This window comes from Theropithecus gelada, chromosome X, assembly GCF_003255815.1.
Source record: "Theropithecus gelada isolate Dixy chromosome X, Tgel_1.0, whole genome shotgun sequence".
NCBI lineage: Eukaryota > Metazoa > Chordata > Mammalia > Primates > Cercopithecidae > Theropithecus > Theropithecus gelada.
In genome coordinates, this window is record NC_037689.1 from 120,933,905 (window position 1) to 120,950,711 (window position 16,807).

At 37.1% G+C, this 16,807-nt stretch overlaps 1 protein-coding gene across 2 annotated transcripts in view; it reads left to right on the forward strand.

Annotated features, from left to right (window-relative positions):
- The window catches only part of GRIA3 (glutamate ionotropic receptor AMPA type subunit 3), a 315,030-nt gene that overhangs the window by 238,504 nt on the left and 59,719 nt on the right, over positions 1 to 16,807 (forward strand). For both annotated transcript variants that reach the window (XM_025373321.1, XM_025373320.1), the window contains exons 11-12: positions 1,871 to 2,247; positions 12,392 to 12,590. In XM_025373321.1, the coding sequence (XP_025229106.1) occupies positions 1,871 to 2,247; positions 12,392 to 12,590 (576 nt within the window). The remainder of the gene's footprint in view (positions 1 to 1,870; positions 2,248 to 12,391; positions 12,591 to 16,807) is intronic.

The window sequence follows — 16,807 nt, forward strand, 5'->3', positions numbered from 1 at the left end:
GAGGCAAGATCATCTGCAGAAAGGATAGGACTGATAAGGATTAGGAACTGGGAAAAGTTTGAAATAAGCATCATTCACAGACACAGAGGAGAATCTACTTTTGGGGGGATAGATGGGTTTAATTTTAGAAATGATGAGTTTGAAATGGTTGAGCCTCCAAGGAAAATTTGATCAGTAGGCAGTTGGCTTCAATAAACCCATGCTTTCTGCAACTTCCACTAGGATGTAAAGGATGTAGGATGCCCTCCATGCAGGTAAGTATTTTTGTCTGTTTTGTCTGTCTTGTTCACTGCTTCATTCCTAGCACCTAGAATAGTGCTTGGCACAGAATAAAGACTCAAATTTGCATTGGAATGAACCTAAGAGGGGTTGGCTAAGGTTGATAATTGCAGATAAAAGTAGTGTATAGTAGAAACCTGCAAGTATCTATGAAGTTAGAACATTATGTTCATTAAGCAACTGGGTTCTGGAATCTGAAGACCAGGGTTCTAATCCCAGCCTCTCTGTGCTTTAGTTTCTCCATCTCTAACACAGGAATGGTGATTGTACCAACATCAAGGTTACTGTGAGAATTAAATGAGATAGTAAGTATAATGTGCTTAGCAAAGTGCCTCACATAGAATAAGCACTCAATAAATGTTAGCTAGCTGTTCATCATCTGCATTTCCCCTTAAACCAATTAAGGAGTATTTCTCAACTGGTTTATCATATGTAATTCAAAGGAGTAAAATTTCATTTCTTTGAAAATATACTCTATATCAGACTTCCCTACCTCTCCCCTTTGGTAGGGGTATTGAGGCATAGCTGTTCCGAACATAGAAAAAAATGATCAAAACTGGTGTTTTCACTTCATATATGATATACCATCCAAAAGCCTTTCCTTAGTCAGAAGGATTTTTCTTTGTGTGCATTTTAAGGCCTGGCTTCAGGCTAAGACTTACTACCATTGGAAAGGAACAATTGCAAAAAAACAAAAGAAATAAATGTAGAAAATCCTAGTGCCTATTTTCAAGGGATTAATATAAAAACGTTGCCTGCCTTTGCCTGAGTTAATTGTGCAGTGCACTACTGACATTTATTTTATTGATTCAATACATGTGAGTGCTACACTGATATTATCACTAGAAAATATAGCTTACTGTATAAATTAATATGTGTTCTGACAACTGCTTTACCCTTGTTATTGCCCAAGCAAAATTCTTTCATGTTCGCATATGTCATATACAATAATCAACAACTCATGTTTTAGGAATCTACAGTTTCTTTAGTTTAGAATCTGTTGCAGTGATACATACAAAAATAGAAGACTGAGTCTCTGCCTTCAAAAAACCTGTTTTAATAGATATACTCTCAAAAAAAATTCAAGAATAATATAAGATAGCAAACACCTGAGAATTAAACTGCTGTGGCCCTGTGTTGCACCTCATGGTGTAGAGTGAAGCAGATATAAGAAGTATATGATATTATGCCTGCTCCACAAGAATTTTCAGTCAAGTGAGGGAGATAAGACATAAGAACATGAAAATTAAAATAAGAAAACAAGAGGTAAACAGTGATATGTCACAAGGCAGTACAAGTTGTATTATAAGGTAGCAAAAACACACTATTAGGAAAAGAAAGCAGAGTCGGTTGCTCTAAGCCAATGTGTCTCAGAGGACAAAAGGCCAGCACCCTTTCTTTAATTTACGATCAAGTTAAAGCACTTTAGAACCCATTGAACACTACCACTTTTCTAACCTAAGCATTGACAATTCAATTGTTTGTAAAGATTTAGAACTTGACATTTTCACCAAAGAAGTATATTAAGTAACAAATAACTGATTAAAAGACTGTCTCTAAAAGTCATATATGTTTTCTTTTTTTTTTTCAGAGAGCTGATATAGCTGTTGCTCCACTCACTATAACATTGGTCCGTGAAGAAGTCATAGATTTTTCAAAACCATTCATGAGCCTGGGCATCTCCATCATGATAAAGAAGCCTCAGAAATCAAAACCAGGCGTATTCTCATTTCTGGATCCCCTGGCTTATGAAATCTGGATGTGCATTGTCTTCGCTTACATTGGAGTCAGCGTAGTTCTTTTCCTAGTCAGCAGATTCAGTCCTTATGAATGGCACTTGGAAGACAACAATGAAGAACCTCGTGACCCACAAAGTCCTCCTGATCCTCCAAATGAATTTGGAATATTTAACAGTCTTTGGTTTTCCTTGGGTGCCTTTATGCAGCAAGGATGTGATATTTCTCCAAGGTTTGTTTTTGTGGCATACTCAATGCCTCATTGCATTTTATGGCCATACTCCATTCATGTGCATATGGTATTCATCCATCTCAACTCCAAATTTTTTTCATTTAACATTCCATCAAATGACAAATTATCATCAAGCCATTGTGTTTGCTTACGTCCATGAAGTGAGTGTGTCATTGGTGTTGCTTTGAATGTCTTCTTTGCGTTTCTATGGTATTGTATATACATTAAAACAAACATTTGAACTCTGGATAAAGGCAACATTGCCACTAATATTAATATTACTCAGATAAAGCAAATACTAAATGTTCATCAGATCAAACAGACATGGTTTCCTAATTAATTGTACTAAAGTGTTTTCTCATTTGTCAAGAGATTGGATCCAGACAAAATTTAAAAGAACATAGAACTCTTCTTTAAATCCCTCCAACCTTCTCCTTTCAATGCCCTCCCTTTTTCGTTTTGCTCTCAGACTGCCTACAATTATCCATTGTAGTATCCCATCCAAGTTTTCTAGTTAAAACTATAAAACTTCTCAAAGAAAACATAGGAGAATATCTGTTTGACTTTGGATTAGACAAAGTGCTCTTAGATAAGACACAAAAAGCACAATCCATTAAAAATTTGATAAACTGGACTTCATCAAAATTCAAAACCTTGCATTTAAAAAGACATATTAAGAAAATGAAAAAAAAACCAACTGGGAGAAAACATTAGTAAATCATATGTCTGATAAAGGACTTATATCCAGAATATATGACACCTCTTACAACTCAATAAAAAGAAGACAATCCAATTTTTTTAATGAACAAAAGATTTGAATGGACATTTCCCCAAAGAAGATATACAAATGGCTAATAAGCACAACAAAAGATACTCAACATTGTTAGCCATGAGGGAAATGCAAATTAAAACCACAATGAGATGCTTCCATACATCCTCTAGAATGGCTGCAATCAAAAAGATAGGCAATACCAAGTGCTGATGACAATGTAGAACAACTGGAACTTTCATCCACTAGTAGTGGGAATGCAAAATACTACAGCCACATTGGAAAATAGTTTGGCAGTTTCTTATCAAGTAAGATATATACTTAAAATATAACATAGCAATTCTATTCTTAGCTATTTACCTAAGAGAAAGGAAAACATATTCACACAAAAAATTACACACAAATGTTCACAGTAACTTTATGATATTAAAAAAGTAGAAACAACCCAAATGTCCATCAACTCGTGAATAAATAAACAAAATATGATATATCTATATAGTGGAATACTATTCACCAATTAAAAAGAACAGACTACTGACACATCTACAACATGGATGAACCTTAAAAATGTTATGCTGGGCCAGGCATGGTGATTCATGCCTGTTATCCCAGCACTTTGGGAGGCCAAGGCAGGTGGATCACCTGAGGTCAGGAGTTCAAGACCAGCCTGGCCAACATGGTGAAACCCTGTATCTACTAAAAATGCAAAAAATTAGCTGGGCATGGTGGTGGGCACCTGTAATCCCAGCTACTTGAGAGGCAGAGGCAGGAGAATCACATGAACCTGGGAGGCGGAGGTTGCAGTGAGCCAAGGTTGCACCATTGCACTCCAGCCTGGGCAACAAGAGCAAAACTCTGTCTCAAAAAACAAAAAAAAAAAAAGTTATGCCAAGTGAAATAAGCCAGATGCAAAAGGCCACATATCATGCCATTTGAATCCCATTTATTGAATATCTCACATTGTATGATTCTATTTGTCCAGAATAGGTAGTCTACAGAGACAGAAAGTATGTTAGTGGTTGCCAGGGGCTTGAAGGGAGCAGAGAGGGGATAATCAGGGCCAGTATTAGGGTGAGGCAATCGAGCCTGAGTAAAGCAAATACAGGGATCACATCCAAGCTTTATTTAAAATTTTGATATTATGCATTAATTTTTTAAATATTGGACTAAAATTCTGTTCATCTTGATTAATGAGATTTTGATGCCCCTTTAAACTTTGCATGTGGGGGGGTTGCTTCACTTGCCTTATCCTAGTCCTAGGCCTGCAAGGATTAACTGCAAATGAGCATAAAGGAACTTTTAAGGGTGATAAAAATGCTCTAAAATTGCATTGTGATGATAGTTGCACAACTATGTTTACTAAAATCACTGATCATACACTTGTATTGGTGAATTTTATGGTATGCAAGTTTTATCTAAGAAAAGCAAAATATTGAACATGAATGTCCTGAGCCTCACAAACTTAGTCTAAACCTAAACAAATATGGCGGTGAATTCTTAATCATAATACATTGTAAGTGAATGTAACATCTTTATATTTTGAGACAAAAAAGTTGTAGGTTTTGGTAAACTTGAATATTAATCCAAATACTGACCAGAGTCAATTATACAAACATATTAGGGATTTTCATGTGAAATATAAAGACTCAGAAGATTCCTACCATGTTTTTACAGCATACTTCACTTTGAGATTATCCACTTGGAGCATAAAACATTTAAAAAGAAGCTTTGCAGCATAACTAATTGGTAACCATATTTGGCAGCTTTTTAAAAGAGTCTGTATGGGGTATGCCTCATTTATCAAAGTCACACATTTTTTGGCTTTTCTCAATCTGCTTGATTACATTCTCCAAATTATTTCACCCCCTGTTCCTTTTATGCTTAGAATGTGTGTCATTTTTTGTATTATCTTGGAGTTTGTTTTGCTAGTTTCTTTATTTTTTGAAATGTTCACTTCAAGAGATTATGGTTTCTGAATGATCCTATAATTGAATGATTTTTAACATGGCTGGTAATCTATGTTGAGACAATACTAAAGAGTCATTAAGGCTAAAGATCTTATTGGTTGCTGTAAGTGAATTTTTAGAACTAAGTTTGTGGTATCCCCATTGGAGTGCTGCATACTACTCTGCATACTCAAAAAGTCTCTTCTCATTTTTAGAAGTACTTATGTATATTGATTCATTAAGTAATAACTTAAAGATTATGGCCTGAAAATGACAAGTTGAACAGGTTTGTTAATGTCTTATAGTAGAATTTAAGCTGTGGCTCTTCTTTGGCACTGAGATACATCAAGTGCTTTTTTTCAAAGTATATGTTTTATTATACTACACTAGACACTGTCATAAAGAGCAATGGCTTTCAAAATGTTTTGCCATGACCCACAGTAAGAAGTAAATTTTCCATCACAACTCAGTATACACATATGTATATAACCAAAAGTTCGCCATACTTTACCCTTACAATGTGCAATGCACTCTGATATTTTCTATTGTGTCATTTTTTTAAAATTCTGGTTACAATTCAGCCCAGAAATAGAGCACACAACCTACAGAACACTAGCCTAGAGTAACAAGTATTATTCTTACTATATTTTTAAGTAATAAATTATTGCCTTTATGAGCTCTATGTTTTCCACCATATGGGTGATCCCTCCTCCAATACTGTCTTTTGTGTGTCCTTCAAAATAAATTATACCTTTAAGCCTTTTAATAAAATGTTATACTTCTTAGCATATTTCTTATATATACTAGTGAAGAGGAAACATGTTCCTCCTTATCTTGAGAGCTCTACTCATTATATGTTTGTGCTCAATTGTATAACAGCAATCACTGTGATGTGTTTCTAGAACTATTAACAGATTTAGAAATTTCTGATAATAACATAGTTGTTACTGTAAGATTTGTGGTTGCCTTGACTGCAAACACCAGCAGTATACTTTATTTCTGTTTAATGGCCATGGTTGGAACGCAAACTCTTCAGAAAGCCCAGAATGTGAGCATGCATTATACACTCTGACTTTTCTCAAAACTGAAGCAATTCAAGAAATTATGATACCACATTTTAAAGCAGAATTTAAGTATTAGAGCAGGAGGAAATGTCAGACATAAATTAGCCCAACTGTTTCCATCTACTGGGGGCAGAGGAAAAACAACCACCTTCCCTCAGCTTCCACTGTGTGTAGGCACTTTACCTGCATTATCACGTGGATTTTAATACTCAAAACACCACTGCAGAGTGGGCATTATACTTATTTTTAAGTTGAAGAAGGTGATAGTCAGATTAAATAATTTGCCCAGTCACACAACTAATGGCAGAGCCTGAGTACAAACCAAGCTCCAATTCCAAAACTCATGCTCCTTCCACTTCATGCTGCTTTTTCCCACATCACAGACAAGGGAACACCACCCAAAGGATGATGTGATGAAATCCAAGGTCATGGAGGTTTTCAGAGGCAACAGTATGATTATTTCCACTATACTGCCTCCCACTACCAACCTGAAGTTACGCTGTTTGTTCCATTCCTCTCCTCATGCTCAGGCACAAGAGCTGTTTTCCATTCTCTCAACCTCTAAAGAAATTCTACCTTTTTTCTGGTTTTCAATGAAAGTAGGCAGTGAGCATTTAAAATATTATCGAGTGTGTGTATGCTCAAAGTAAAAGACTGGGAAATCAGAAACAAGACATCATGAGAAAAATTGATGGCATCATTACATTTCCACCAAATTATTGACAGCTACCTAGAAGCTTAAAGAGTCTATGTCAATACTAGGTTTGAACTACCATAATTGTTCAGAGGGAATAAGTTTGTTCTACATGAAGCCGGAGGCTGAGCTAACTCTAGAGAAGGTAATCAATATAATAAGCTGAGGCTTTATCCACATACAAACTGATTTATTAGGAGGAGTCGGTGGAAGGTGCGAGGAGATTCAATTCAACCTTTTTCCCCCTCAGTGGGGAAGGAGAAGACAGGCAGTGGAAGAAGCATAGTGGTTAAGCACATGAGCACTGGAGTTAGCCTCACTAGATTCACAATCTGCTTAGCAGTTGTGTAACCTGGGGCAAATCACTAAATCTTGCTAAGCCTCAGTTCTTCATCTGTAAAATAAAAAGCACAGTGCCAGGCATGTAAGTTCTCAATAAATGATAGCTATTGTCATTATTAAATTGGCTGCACATAATCATGCTAGTTTCACAAATACTAACAACTAATATAACATTTCCATTTTAGTTCCTAAAACTCCTTGGGAATACAGTTGAAATACCAGTTAGTATCAAAGAGCTGACCTCTGATGAGAAATAACCAGCAACATTCCTTCTTGAACTTGCTTTTGTTAAAGATTACCCCTCTTGCAAATATTTTTATTGTATTATTCTACTATATCTTACTGGTATTGGCTGAAGGTTGTAACTTTATTTTTAATACGAAATTTATTCCCTTTGTAAAACTTGGATAGAACCACTAAGCAGTCCAGAGTCCAAGTCCTTCCAGACAAATGCTCCCCCTGCTGACTTTCTGTGCAGCTGCAGGGACATCTGAGGGCTAGACAAATTGAAGACATGAGAGTTGGGGGAATTATTACAGAGAAAATGGAAAGAACAGATGAACTTGAACCTGATAACTGTGTACAGATGTTTCCAAAGGTGTTACTCTCCTGTTAAGTTTTCAAGATATCAAGTACTTTGTTGAAGAGGGCAGGGGATCTGTCCAGATTAGTTGACATGTAGATCCTCCTTTAAAATGTGAAGTATGTGCAGAATAATAAAAGACATGAAGGATATAAAATAAATGAGATCAAAGACAATAGTAATTTGGGCTATGTTTTAAGCATACCATTTCCTCTGCTGATGTATGACCACTGTCTTTATCTTACTGCACATTCACTTCAAAGTAGTAGTGATGTGATAATAAATTAATGAGGTAATAGCAGAATTTTTATTACAACCATTTCATGGCTTTTCTGGCTAAAAGCTGTAGTTTTCAGTCTTTGGGACATGGTTACTTATTCCCATCAGAGAAGACTATAAGAACCAAAGATTGATTCTGCACATTTTAAGAAATCTGTCACAGACATGGCATTAAATGGAGTGTAGAAATGATGCATACTTTGGAAGAAAGAAGAGAAAAAGAGGAATGATAAAGAGTTTGTACAAAAGAGAAGCAGTTTTCAGTCCCAGCTCTTCATCTTGTAAAGCTAGTAAAGTGAAGATTATAAAATTTACTTACAAGATAAAGGTTATAGCACATAGCTCACTTTTATTATCATTTCAGAGGTCATAAAATACATTTTATTATTAACTCAGAAACTCTAGTTCTTTATTATTGCAGATAACAAGAGCATTGTATATTATTTGATGTACGTATTTTGCAGTGCTTTTATATGTCTGTTTTCCTCTTGTTGCTAATTTACTTTCATTAACTTCACGCCTCCTCTTACATTTCCTGAAAAGGTATGATACGCTTCTTATAATGCACTTTTATAAACACTAAATGTGCAGCATTTTACAGCCATTTCATTATGCTAACCTTGAAATCTGTCTTGTGCAACAAAACTATTTGAAATGAATGTTAAACATTTTGTAGCTGCATTAATGGAGGGAAAGATACTGGAAAATGACAGGTCTTTTTAACTCAACTATAAAGTCTTGTCTTATTTTAATAGATCCTTTATGAAATGTGATGGAATTGACCCATAAGTCACTTTTTATATAGCCTCCATGTGAAATGTGGGTTTAAGTGGCTATAGTTTCCCTAATGAGAAAAGGTAAATGTAAAAATGCCTATGGAGCTTCTTCCCTGTAGGTTCCTCTGCACTTTTTCTCAGTGAAAGGATTGAGGCACTTATGCTAAACAAGGGAATAAAGTGGTGGAAATTCCATCAAATCTTTTGTCTAAGCTACTACTGTTTTGAGGGGAGAATGTTGAATGCAAGCTTGTGCATTCTATACTGATTCCACTGAAGCTCCTTTTCTATCTCTGCTGAGGTATGCAGATACTGTTATGCCATTTCTATGTGGGTAATCACCCAAATTCTCCACGCTCATAGGTATATCATGATATTAACCACAAAATTGCCAAAGTCAATAACCATGTAGACAAGAGGCCACGAAAATGACCATTTTGCATTTAGGTTTATTTTCAGTCATGTCAACAACCAACAGCTGAGTCATTCAGATCAACCACATGATGATCTGAATCAGTACTAAAGTGGCCAAAATAACCAGATTATGATGTGCAGGCTTGATTTTAGATCAGACTGACACAGCCACAGTCCATTAGCCTCAATACAATGGCACAGTGTAATTTCCATAAATTACTGTATTTTTCTCCACATTGTCAAGTAGACAATGTATGAACTACCATTAGTATTCACAACAGCAAAATATACCTCTTTCCATAGCAAACTATGATTCTGGAATTACTCCAAAGTCAGTTTTCTCCTTGGTCTGGCAAAACTTCATCATTCCAAATAAAAATGACAGTCACAGTTCTGTCCCAAATGAACAACAGATAATAAACAATAATTATACAAATATGTTTGGTTTTCATGCTACTATATTTCTCAGCATTTGTAGAAAATTTGTACCTTCTATAACTTACACACCACTTTGGATTTTCTTATACAAAATACAGGTATTTTATATTACAAAAATGTGGGTATTTCTTTCCTAGTGTATAAGTTTAAATGTTTTATTTTCTATTCCTCCTCTCTGTGCCTCAGTTTCTTTATCTGTAAAATACCTCTGTTTGCTTATCTTTAAAATAGTACCTAACCATAGGGATAGAGAATTAAAATAGTTGGCACAGGTAAAGCAATTAGAACAGAGTCTGGCCCCCAAGAAGTGCTCAGTAAGTATTAGCTATAATTGTTATCATTTTTGTTCCTCTATTACTATGGATGTTTCTTTGGAGTGTTAATCTTTTATATAGCAAAATTATTTCTAGAGTCAGATCAGTTCAGAATAAATTAAATGTATGTAGCAACAATGAAGAAAGACTCTGAAAGGTATAAATGCATAATCAAAACACTCTGTATACTTTTAACATTCAGAAGTGTGACACATTCTTCTGTGATTCATCCAGATGTTTTTACTTCTGGTTAAAAGAGAAATGTTCCCAGATGAAATCCTGAGATAGTGTAACTGTTAGAAAAATCTGCTGCAAAGCAGATTTTCAAATTCAAAAAGCTAAAAGTGATCATGCTCAGGAAATAAATAAGGGTTGTCTTAGGAATCCAGGGACCAACAGGAACTGCAGATTTTAAAAAAATCAAGTCAGTTTGTTATAGTTAACCAATAATAAATATTTATCAAAATACCTGCCAAAATTATTCAATCAGAGTGTAGCATCTAAAACAACTGAGTTTTCCAGAGGCCAGAGAAAGGTTATCTTGGGACACAGGAATTTAAATTTGCTTCAAAGTGGTGAAATGCTGGTACAGACAGAGAAGAGCTTGATTTGCCGGCTCTCAGCCCAGAACTACCCTCTTCCCACAGAGCCTAGAGATATGCCAGGCTCCTACGCCTATTCTTGACTTTATGACAGAGTGGGTTCTCTTCCTGTGAGCTTTTCTGGGCATGGGAGAACATAGCATAACTAGGATGGAGCTCTGCCACACAGCAGAATTATCCTAAGGATGATGTGGCAATGTTTTATAAAACCTAGGGAGCAGATTTTCATTTCTGCAGACAGAGCCAGCCTTCAGCAACACTGTGAAAGAGATGAAGTTTCCTGAATACAAGCCATTACCCATCACTGAGCATTCAATTCCCTCACACTGTCCAATAACTTCCTATGGTCCCTGTCTCTGAGGAACACTCATGATGTAGGACCAAACTTGCAACGCTGTCTGCACCTCGAGAGTTTTATAAACTGCTGCTGCTTAGTCCCAACCCCCAGGGTTAGGATTTAATTGATCTTGGATGAAGCCTAGGCAAGGTTTTTTGTCTTTTTGTTTAGACATGTTTTGACTGAAGCTCCCTAGATGATATTGATATGCAGGCAGAACTGAGAATCACTGATGTAGAAGAACAATGTTTCTCGGTTTGGTCTGCAGACCACTTGCAGCAGAATCACCTGTGATGCTTAAGAAGTGCAGATTCTTGGGCATTCAGCTATTCTGAATCTGCATTTTAACAAACACCTCAGGTAACGTTGATGCACAGTAACATTTAAGAACAAAAATTTCACCTTATTAAAACTTACTTTCCCATTCCCTACTAACTGAATAAACAGTGGGTGCTGTTGAAGTAATGTGTTACGTTTTGACCAAGCCTCCTGAAAACAACACAGAGGGTGATTCCAACAGAATTTCTCCATCAGACCAGGAGGATGATTTTGTTTTCATTTTCTGTGCGTAGAGGTGGAGAGGGGTGTGGAGGAAGCAAGCCTTTTAATGCCTCTAGTCCGACTTACAGGTAGTTTCCTACTTCACTTGGAGTCTGCCTTGTGTGGTTAAGGCTTAGTTGTCAAAGGAGAAAGTTTCTAATCTCCTGGACCCCAACAGCTATTTATATGAAGATGATAATAAATATTATCGTCTAGCTCCTTGCCTCTTGGGTGATCAACTCCACAAAATGGCAATGTCTTTGTTAAATTTATTAAACTCAAAGTGAATAGCGCTCATTTTCCAGCACCTACCCATTTATCTTCAAGTGAGAAGAGGTTTTCGACTATGTTTCTCTCATGACATTACCTTATAGCAGTGGTTTTCAACCTTGGTTGTGCTTTGTAATCACGTGTGAGCTTTAAAAAATATAAATGTCTGCGTCCTACCTCCCAAGTTCTGATTTAATTGGTGGGCCTGGGCATGAGTTTTTTTTTTTAAGATTCTAGGTGATTTTAATGTGCAGCCAAGGCTGAAAACCACTTGCTTCTACAGGTGTGCCCAGCAAAGTTCACAGGAAGAGAACTCAGTAAGTTAAATTATTACCTATGGAAGCAGGAGATGGTAAAAATATATATATATATATATTCTTTCCTGTAATTAAAAGGAAAAATCCTGCTGGGAGTACACTTGCAGTCCCAGCTATTCAGGAGGCTGAAGCTGGAAGATAGCTAGAGCCCAGGAGTTCAAGTCCAGTCTGGGCAACATAGAGAGACCCCACCTCATTTTTTAAAAAGAAAATCCTGCTTTGAAACGTGTATAGGCCTGATGAGTATTATGCATGCACCATCATAATATGCCATCATGACATGGGGTATTGTTGTTAACATGTGACCTTTGTTTAATGTTTTAATTCCCTTACATCATCTATTTCCCTCCTTCATCAGCTATACTTAAGCCACTCCTCTTTCCAGAAATAAAGACAAGGATTTCTTAAACTTAGATCTGGCCCCTCTGGGTCTGGATTTGTTTTTGTTTTGTTTTATAGATCACTCTCCGGGCGCATTGTTGGAGGGGTTTGGTGGTTCTTCACCCTCATCATAATTTCTTCCTATACTGCCAATCTCGCTGCTTTCCTGACTGTGGAGAGGATGGTTTCTCCTATAGAGAGTGCTGAAGACTTAGCTAAACAGACTGAAATTGCATATGGGACCCTGGACTCTGGTTCAACAAAAGAATTTTTCAGAGTAAGTGCTTTGCAGTTAATTGAGCCTGCTGATTTTTATTTTATCATCTTCTCACAAAGGCAAGTTCACAGTGCTTTTAAGGGAGAGTTGGGAAAGAGTGGGAATGTTATCAAAGGAGAGCATCTTAAATACTGGGCTGCTTGGTTGGTGATCTACTTCATTGTCATTTAGAACCAAGACTTGAGTAAGACATAACAAGTTGCATGTCGAGGGCACTGAGTTTGGACTACCAGGTTTGAATCCCAACCCTGCCACAAAGTGATTGTTTGTCCTTGGGCAAGCCATTTAACTTCTACCAGCTTCAGGCCCCTCACTTGAATAATGAGGGGATTTAACTAAACAATATTTATTCTGCTTTCTAGCTTTTACAAAAGCAGTGTTTTTATGTCTCAGAGGTTCACAGAAGTTAGGCAATTGACTGTAAGACTCTGAGGAGTAATGGACTATAAGAAATTATATATTCTCTTTTAAATGTTGGTTGTCTATTGAGATGTATTACAATTGTATCAAGTATTTGTGTACATGGTGATAATTTCATTTTCAGGACAGCTGATAATTGTTTTAATGTCTTGGGTAGACTTATTCCCTCTGCTCCTCATAAGCAAAATCTTATTGGGGAAACAGTAAATTTTTCACTAGCAAAAGTTAATAAAGCTATGTAAAGTCTGTCAAGAGGAAAGATGAAAGGAGGAAATAACAGAAGGATAATACGAGGGACAAACCACTTTTACATAAACCATCAAGATCTTTGTTCTGTGGTAACAGGACTATTAAGGAAGAATACTAGTAGAGTTTTTAAGAACTAAAATGTTTTTTCAGTTACCCCAACAAGAAAAACATGCTGATTTGGATTAGAAAATGGACACATTCTATAATATTACTACTGCCTGCTACTGTAACCACAGTAACTAGTTGTAGCAATGATCCAGAAGCCACTTGGGTAGTAGGTGGAGTAGTTAGTCACTCTCTTCAACCAATAATCAAGTTATTCGATGACAGATATAATTGCTGATTTTTCCTCAAAGGCCCAGAGTAAACAGATGGTGGTTCTAAACCTGCTTTTTTAAATAATCAATAAGAAATAATTTCTACATGTATTGTCATGAGATTTGTCCAATTACTTCACAGTAAACCAGGAAGAGTGTGTTTCTTGACATTATAGCAATTAACCACAAACTGTTTTCACTCCCTGAAAGAGAATGTATTAGTCCTGGGACCCTTTCAAGAATTCTCATTGATTCAAAATATCCATATCTCACCTCTACCACCTGTTTACTGAGCAGATCATAATCCCCAACTGGGAAGAAGGGTCCAATGTTGGGAGCATCAAAATGACATGAAGACCCTCTGGAACTAATCTGGCCTTGACCCTCACAACTATGGCAGTCCCATAAGCTTATTTAGAAACAATTTCCTGCCCCCATGAAATCACATTTATCAGGGCTAGAAGCCAGGGATTTCCATCTGATGAGTAGTCAACACATAATCAGTTCCATGGAAATCTGGTTTGATATCAACCTTCAACAGAGCTTATGATCACCATCCCAATAGGCATGAAGTTTCTATATGAGGTAATTAACCACTTAGGCTATCAAGACACCAGAAGTTTCTATATGAAGTAATTAACCACTTTGGATATCAAGACACCAGAAGTTTCTATATGAAGTAATAAACCACTTAGGACATCAAGACACCAGACTTGGACCCTCAGATAAGAGATACTTGTTCCACTGGAAAGCATTTTTCTTTCAAAAACAATTAGAGATTAGAAAGTTAGAAAGTCCGGCATGAGGAGGTAACCGCTTGAGCTAACTCCGGGAGGCCGAGACGGGTGGATCAGGAGGTCAGGAGATCGAGACCATCCTGGCTAATACGGTGAAACCCCGACTCTACTAAAAAATACAAAAAACTAGCCGGGCAAAGTGGCGGGCGTCTGTGGTCCCAGCTACTCGGGAGGCTGAGGCAGGAGAATGGCGTAAACCCGGGAGGCGGAGCTTGCAGTGAGCTGAGATCCGGCCACCGCACTCCAGCCTGGGCGACAGAGCCAGACTCAGTCTCAAAAAAAAAAAAAAGAAAGAAAGTTGTGCTTTAAATGGTAATCAATAAATGGCATCAATCCCCATTAGACTTTCAAAGGCCATTCATCCATATTGCAGGCAAAAGGAGGCTCTCTGAAAAGATGAAGAGATTTATTAGCACAGAGGCAGAAAGTGTGACCAAATATTCATTGCCCCCATGCCCAGATCCCATCTCCCACTTATTTTGTGTCTTTCTCAAAAACTAGGAAAGCATCTACTAAATCATTCAATGATGATTTCATTAAAGGGCGTCATATTACCAGAGCTGATTTGAATCAACATTTAATTCTGAGCAAAGCTATTGCCACATTCTGATTGGTTTGTGGTTTCTAATGCTTATCAATTCCTAGCCAGTGAGTAATTTGTATGGAAATTGAGTTGTTTTGAAAATCTGATTAGACAGGGAACTGGATATTTCTAAGCATAAGGAAGTACAAATCATTTTCTAGTTCTGGCATGCCACTTTTTCTGTTTCCCCAAATGGTCACTGGTGGCATCATTAAGGACTTGGTGAGGTGGTTCTTCAGGGTAGCACACAAATGTTGATTATCTAAAAGTGGAACTATAAAAGCAGCATAGAAAAATCAACTTCTTTAACCTGCTTATACTGAAAATGTTATCTAGACCCAACAAAGGCTACCCTTGATATTCGTACAATACAGGGTTGTGGGGCCGGCGGCCAATTGGTCTCCAAGCCATTTAAATCCAATGGGGCAAAGATGCCAGCCAGCAAGAGCACATCATCCTTTATTTAGGGACTTGACTGCCACAGTCATGTCACTTCCCCTTCAATCTTCAGTGACGTCAAGTCATAAAGGCAATTTTAAAAACTAACTTCTGGCTGGGTGTAGTGGCTCACGCCTGTAGTCCCAGCACTTTGGGAGGCCGAGGCTGGCGGATCACGAGGTCAGGAGATTGAGACCAGCCTGGCCAACATGGTGAAACCCCATCTCTACTAAAAATACAAAAATTAGCTGGGTGTGGTGGTGCATGCCTATAATTCCAGCTACTCGGGAGGCTGAGGCAGGAGAATCGCTTGAACCAGGGAATCAGAGGTTGCAGTGAGCCAAGATCGTGCCACAGCACTACAGCCTGGTGACAGAGTGAGATTCCATCTCAAAAACAACAAACAAAAAAAAATAGTAACTCACATACACACACACACACACACACACGCACACACACACACACATTGGGCATCTCTGATAGCCTGCCTTATGAACTTCAGAGGATGAAACAAGATTACACGCAACATTTACAAACATAATATGAACTCATTTCTTCCCAAGCTCACTCTATACTAATACTACGGGGACCAAATTGTAATAACATAAGACAGCCTGGGGCCAGCCCTCTAGTCCTTCCACTAAGAGATAGGAAGAAATAAAATAAAATTCTTTTCTAATTGCCCTGCAGACATTTTTACTTGTCCTGAGTAAGGCTGCCATTAAAATGATGGTATTTTTAAGTGATTCATTTGTTTCTCTCATTTTCTGAGCTTTCCCTAGCTGTCATCTTACAATCCCATAATCAGTGGAACAGAGGGACCTCTTCCATCAGGAAAGGCAGGGAGCAAAATGCATGCTGCTAGAAGAGACATCTGGAATATTACTATTAACTCTCTTGATTTGAAAACTGATTTCCTTAGACAGCAGCTCTAAGGAAAGCTCTTGGGATATAACCATATATCTCAACCAGAGGTAGAAGCACACATGCCAAAAACACAAGTGGACGGCTTTATTGTTGTTGCCCAGAGAAATGCTACAATGATTTGGAAAGCTGCACTGAAATGATCATTCTCCACTAGGTTTTGGAAATTTAACCTGATACAGATTCATGTTAAAAGGTGGAACTGGAAGAAAAAGTAATTCCAAAGTTCTCTCTGCCTGCAGACCTTTAAAAGTATTAGAAAATAACTAGGATGCTGGATTTCTGTTTTGTGAAAATTGATATTAATATTTTATTAAGATGCATTCAAATAATTATTTATACATTTATATGCATAAACACCCAAAACAGTTTATACATGGAATCATATAACACAGTATTCTCTTGCCATTATTTGTTTGTTTTTTAAAACTCAAATAAGTATAGATTCACTTCTTTTTTTACTTCATAGTATTTAACTTTACTTCAACT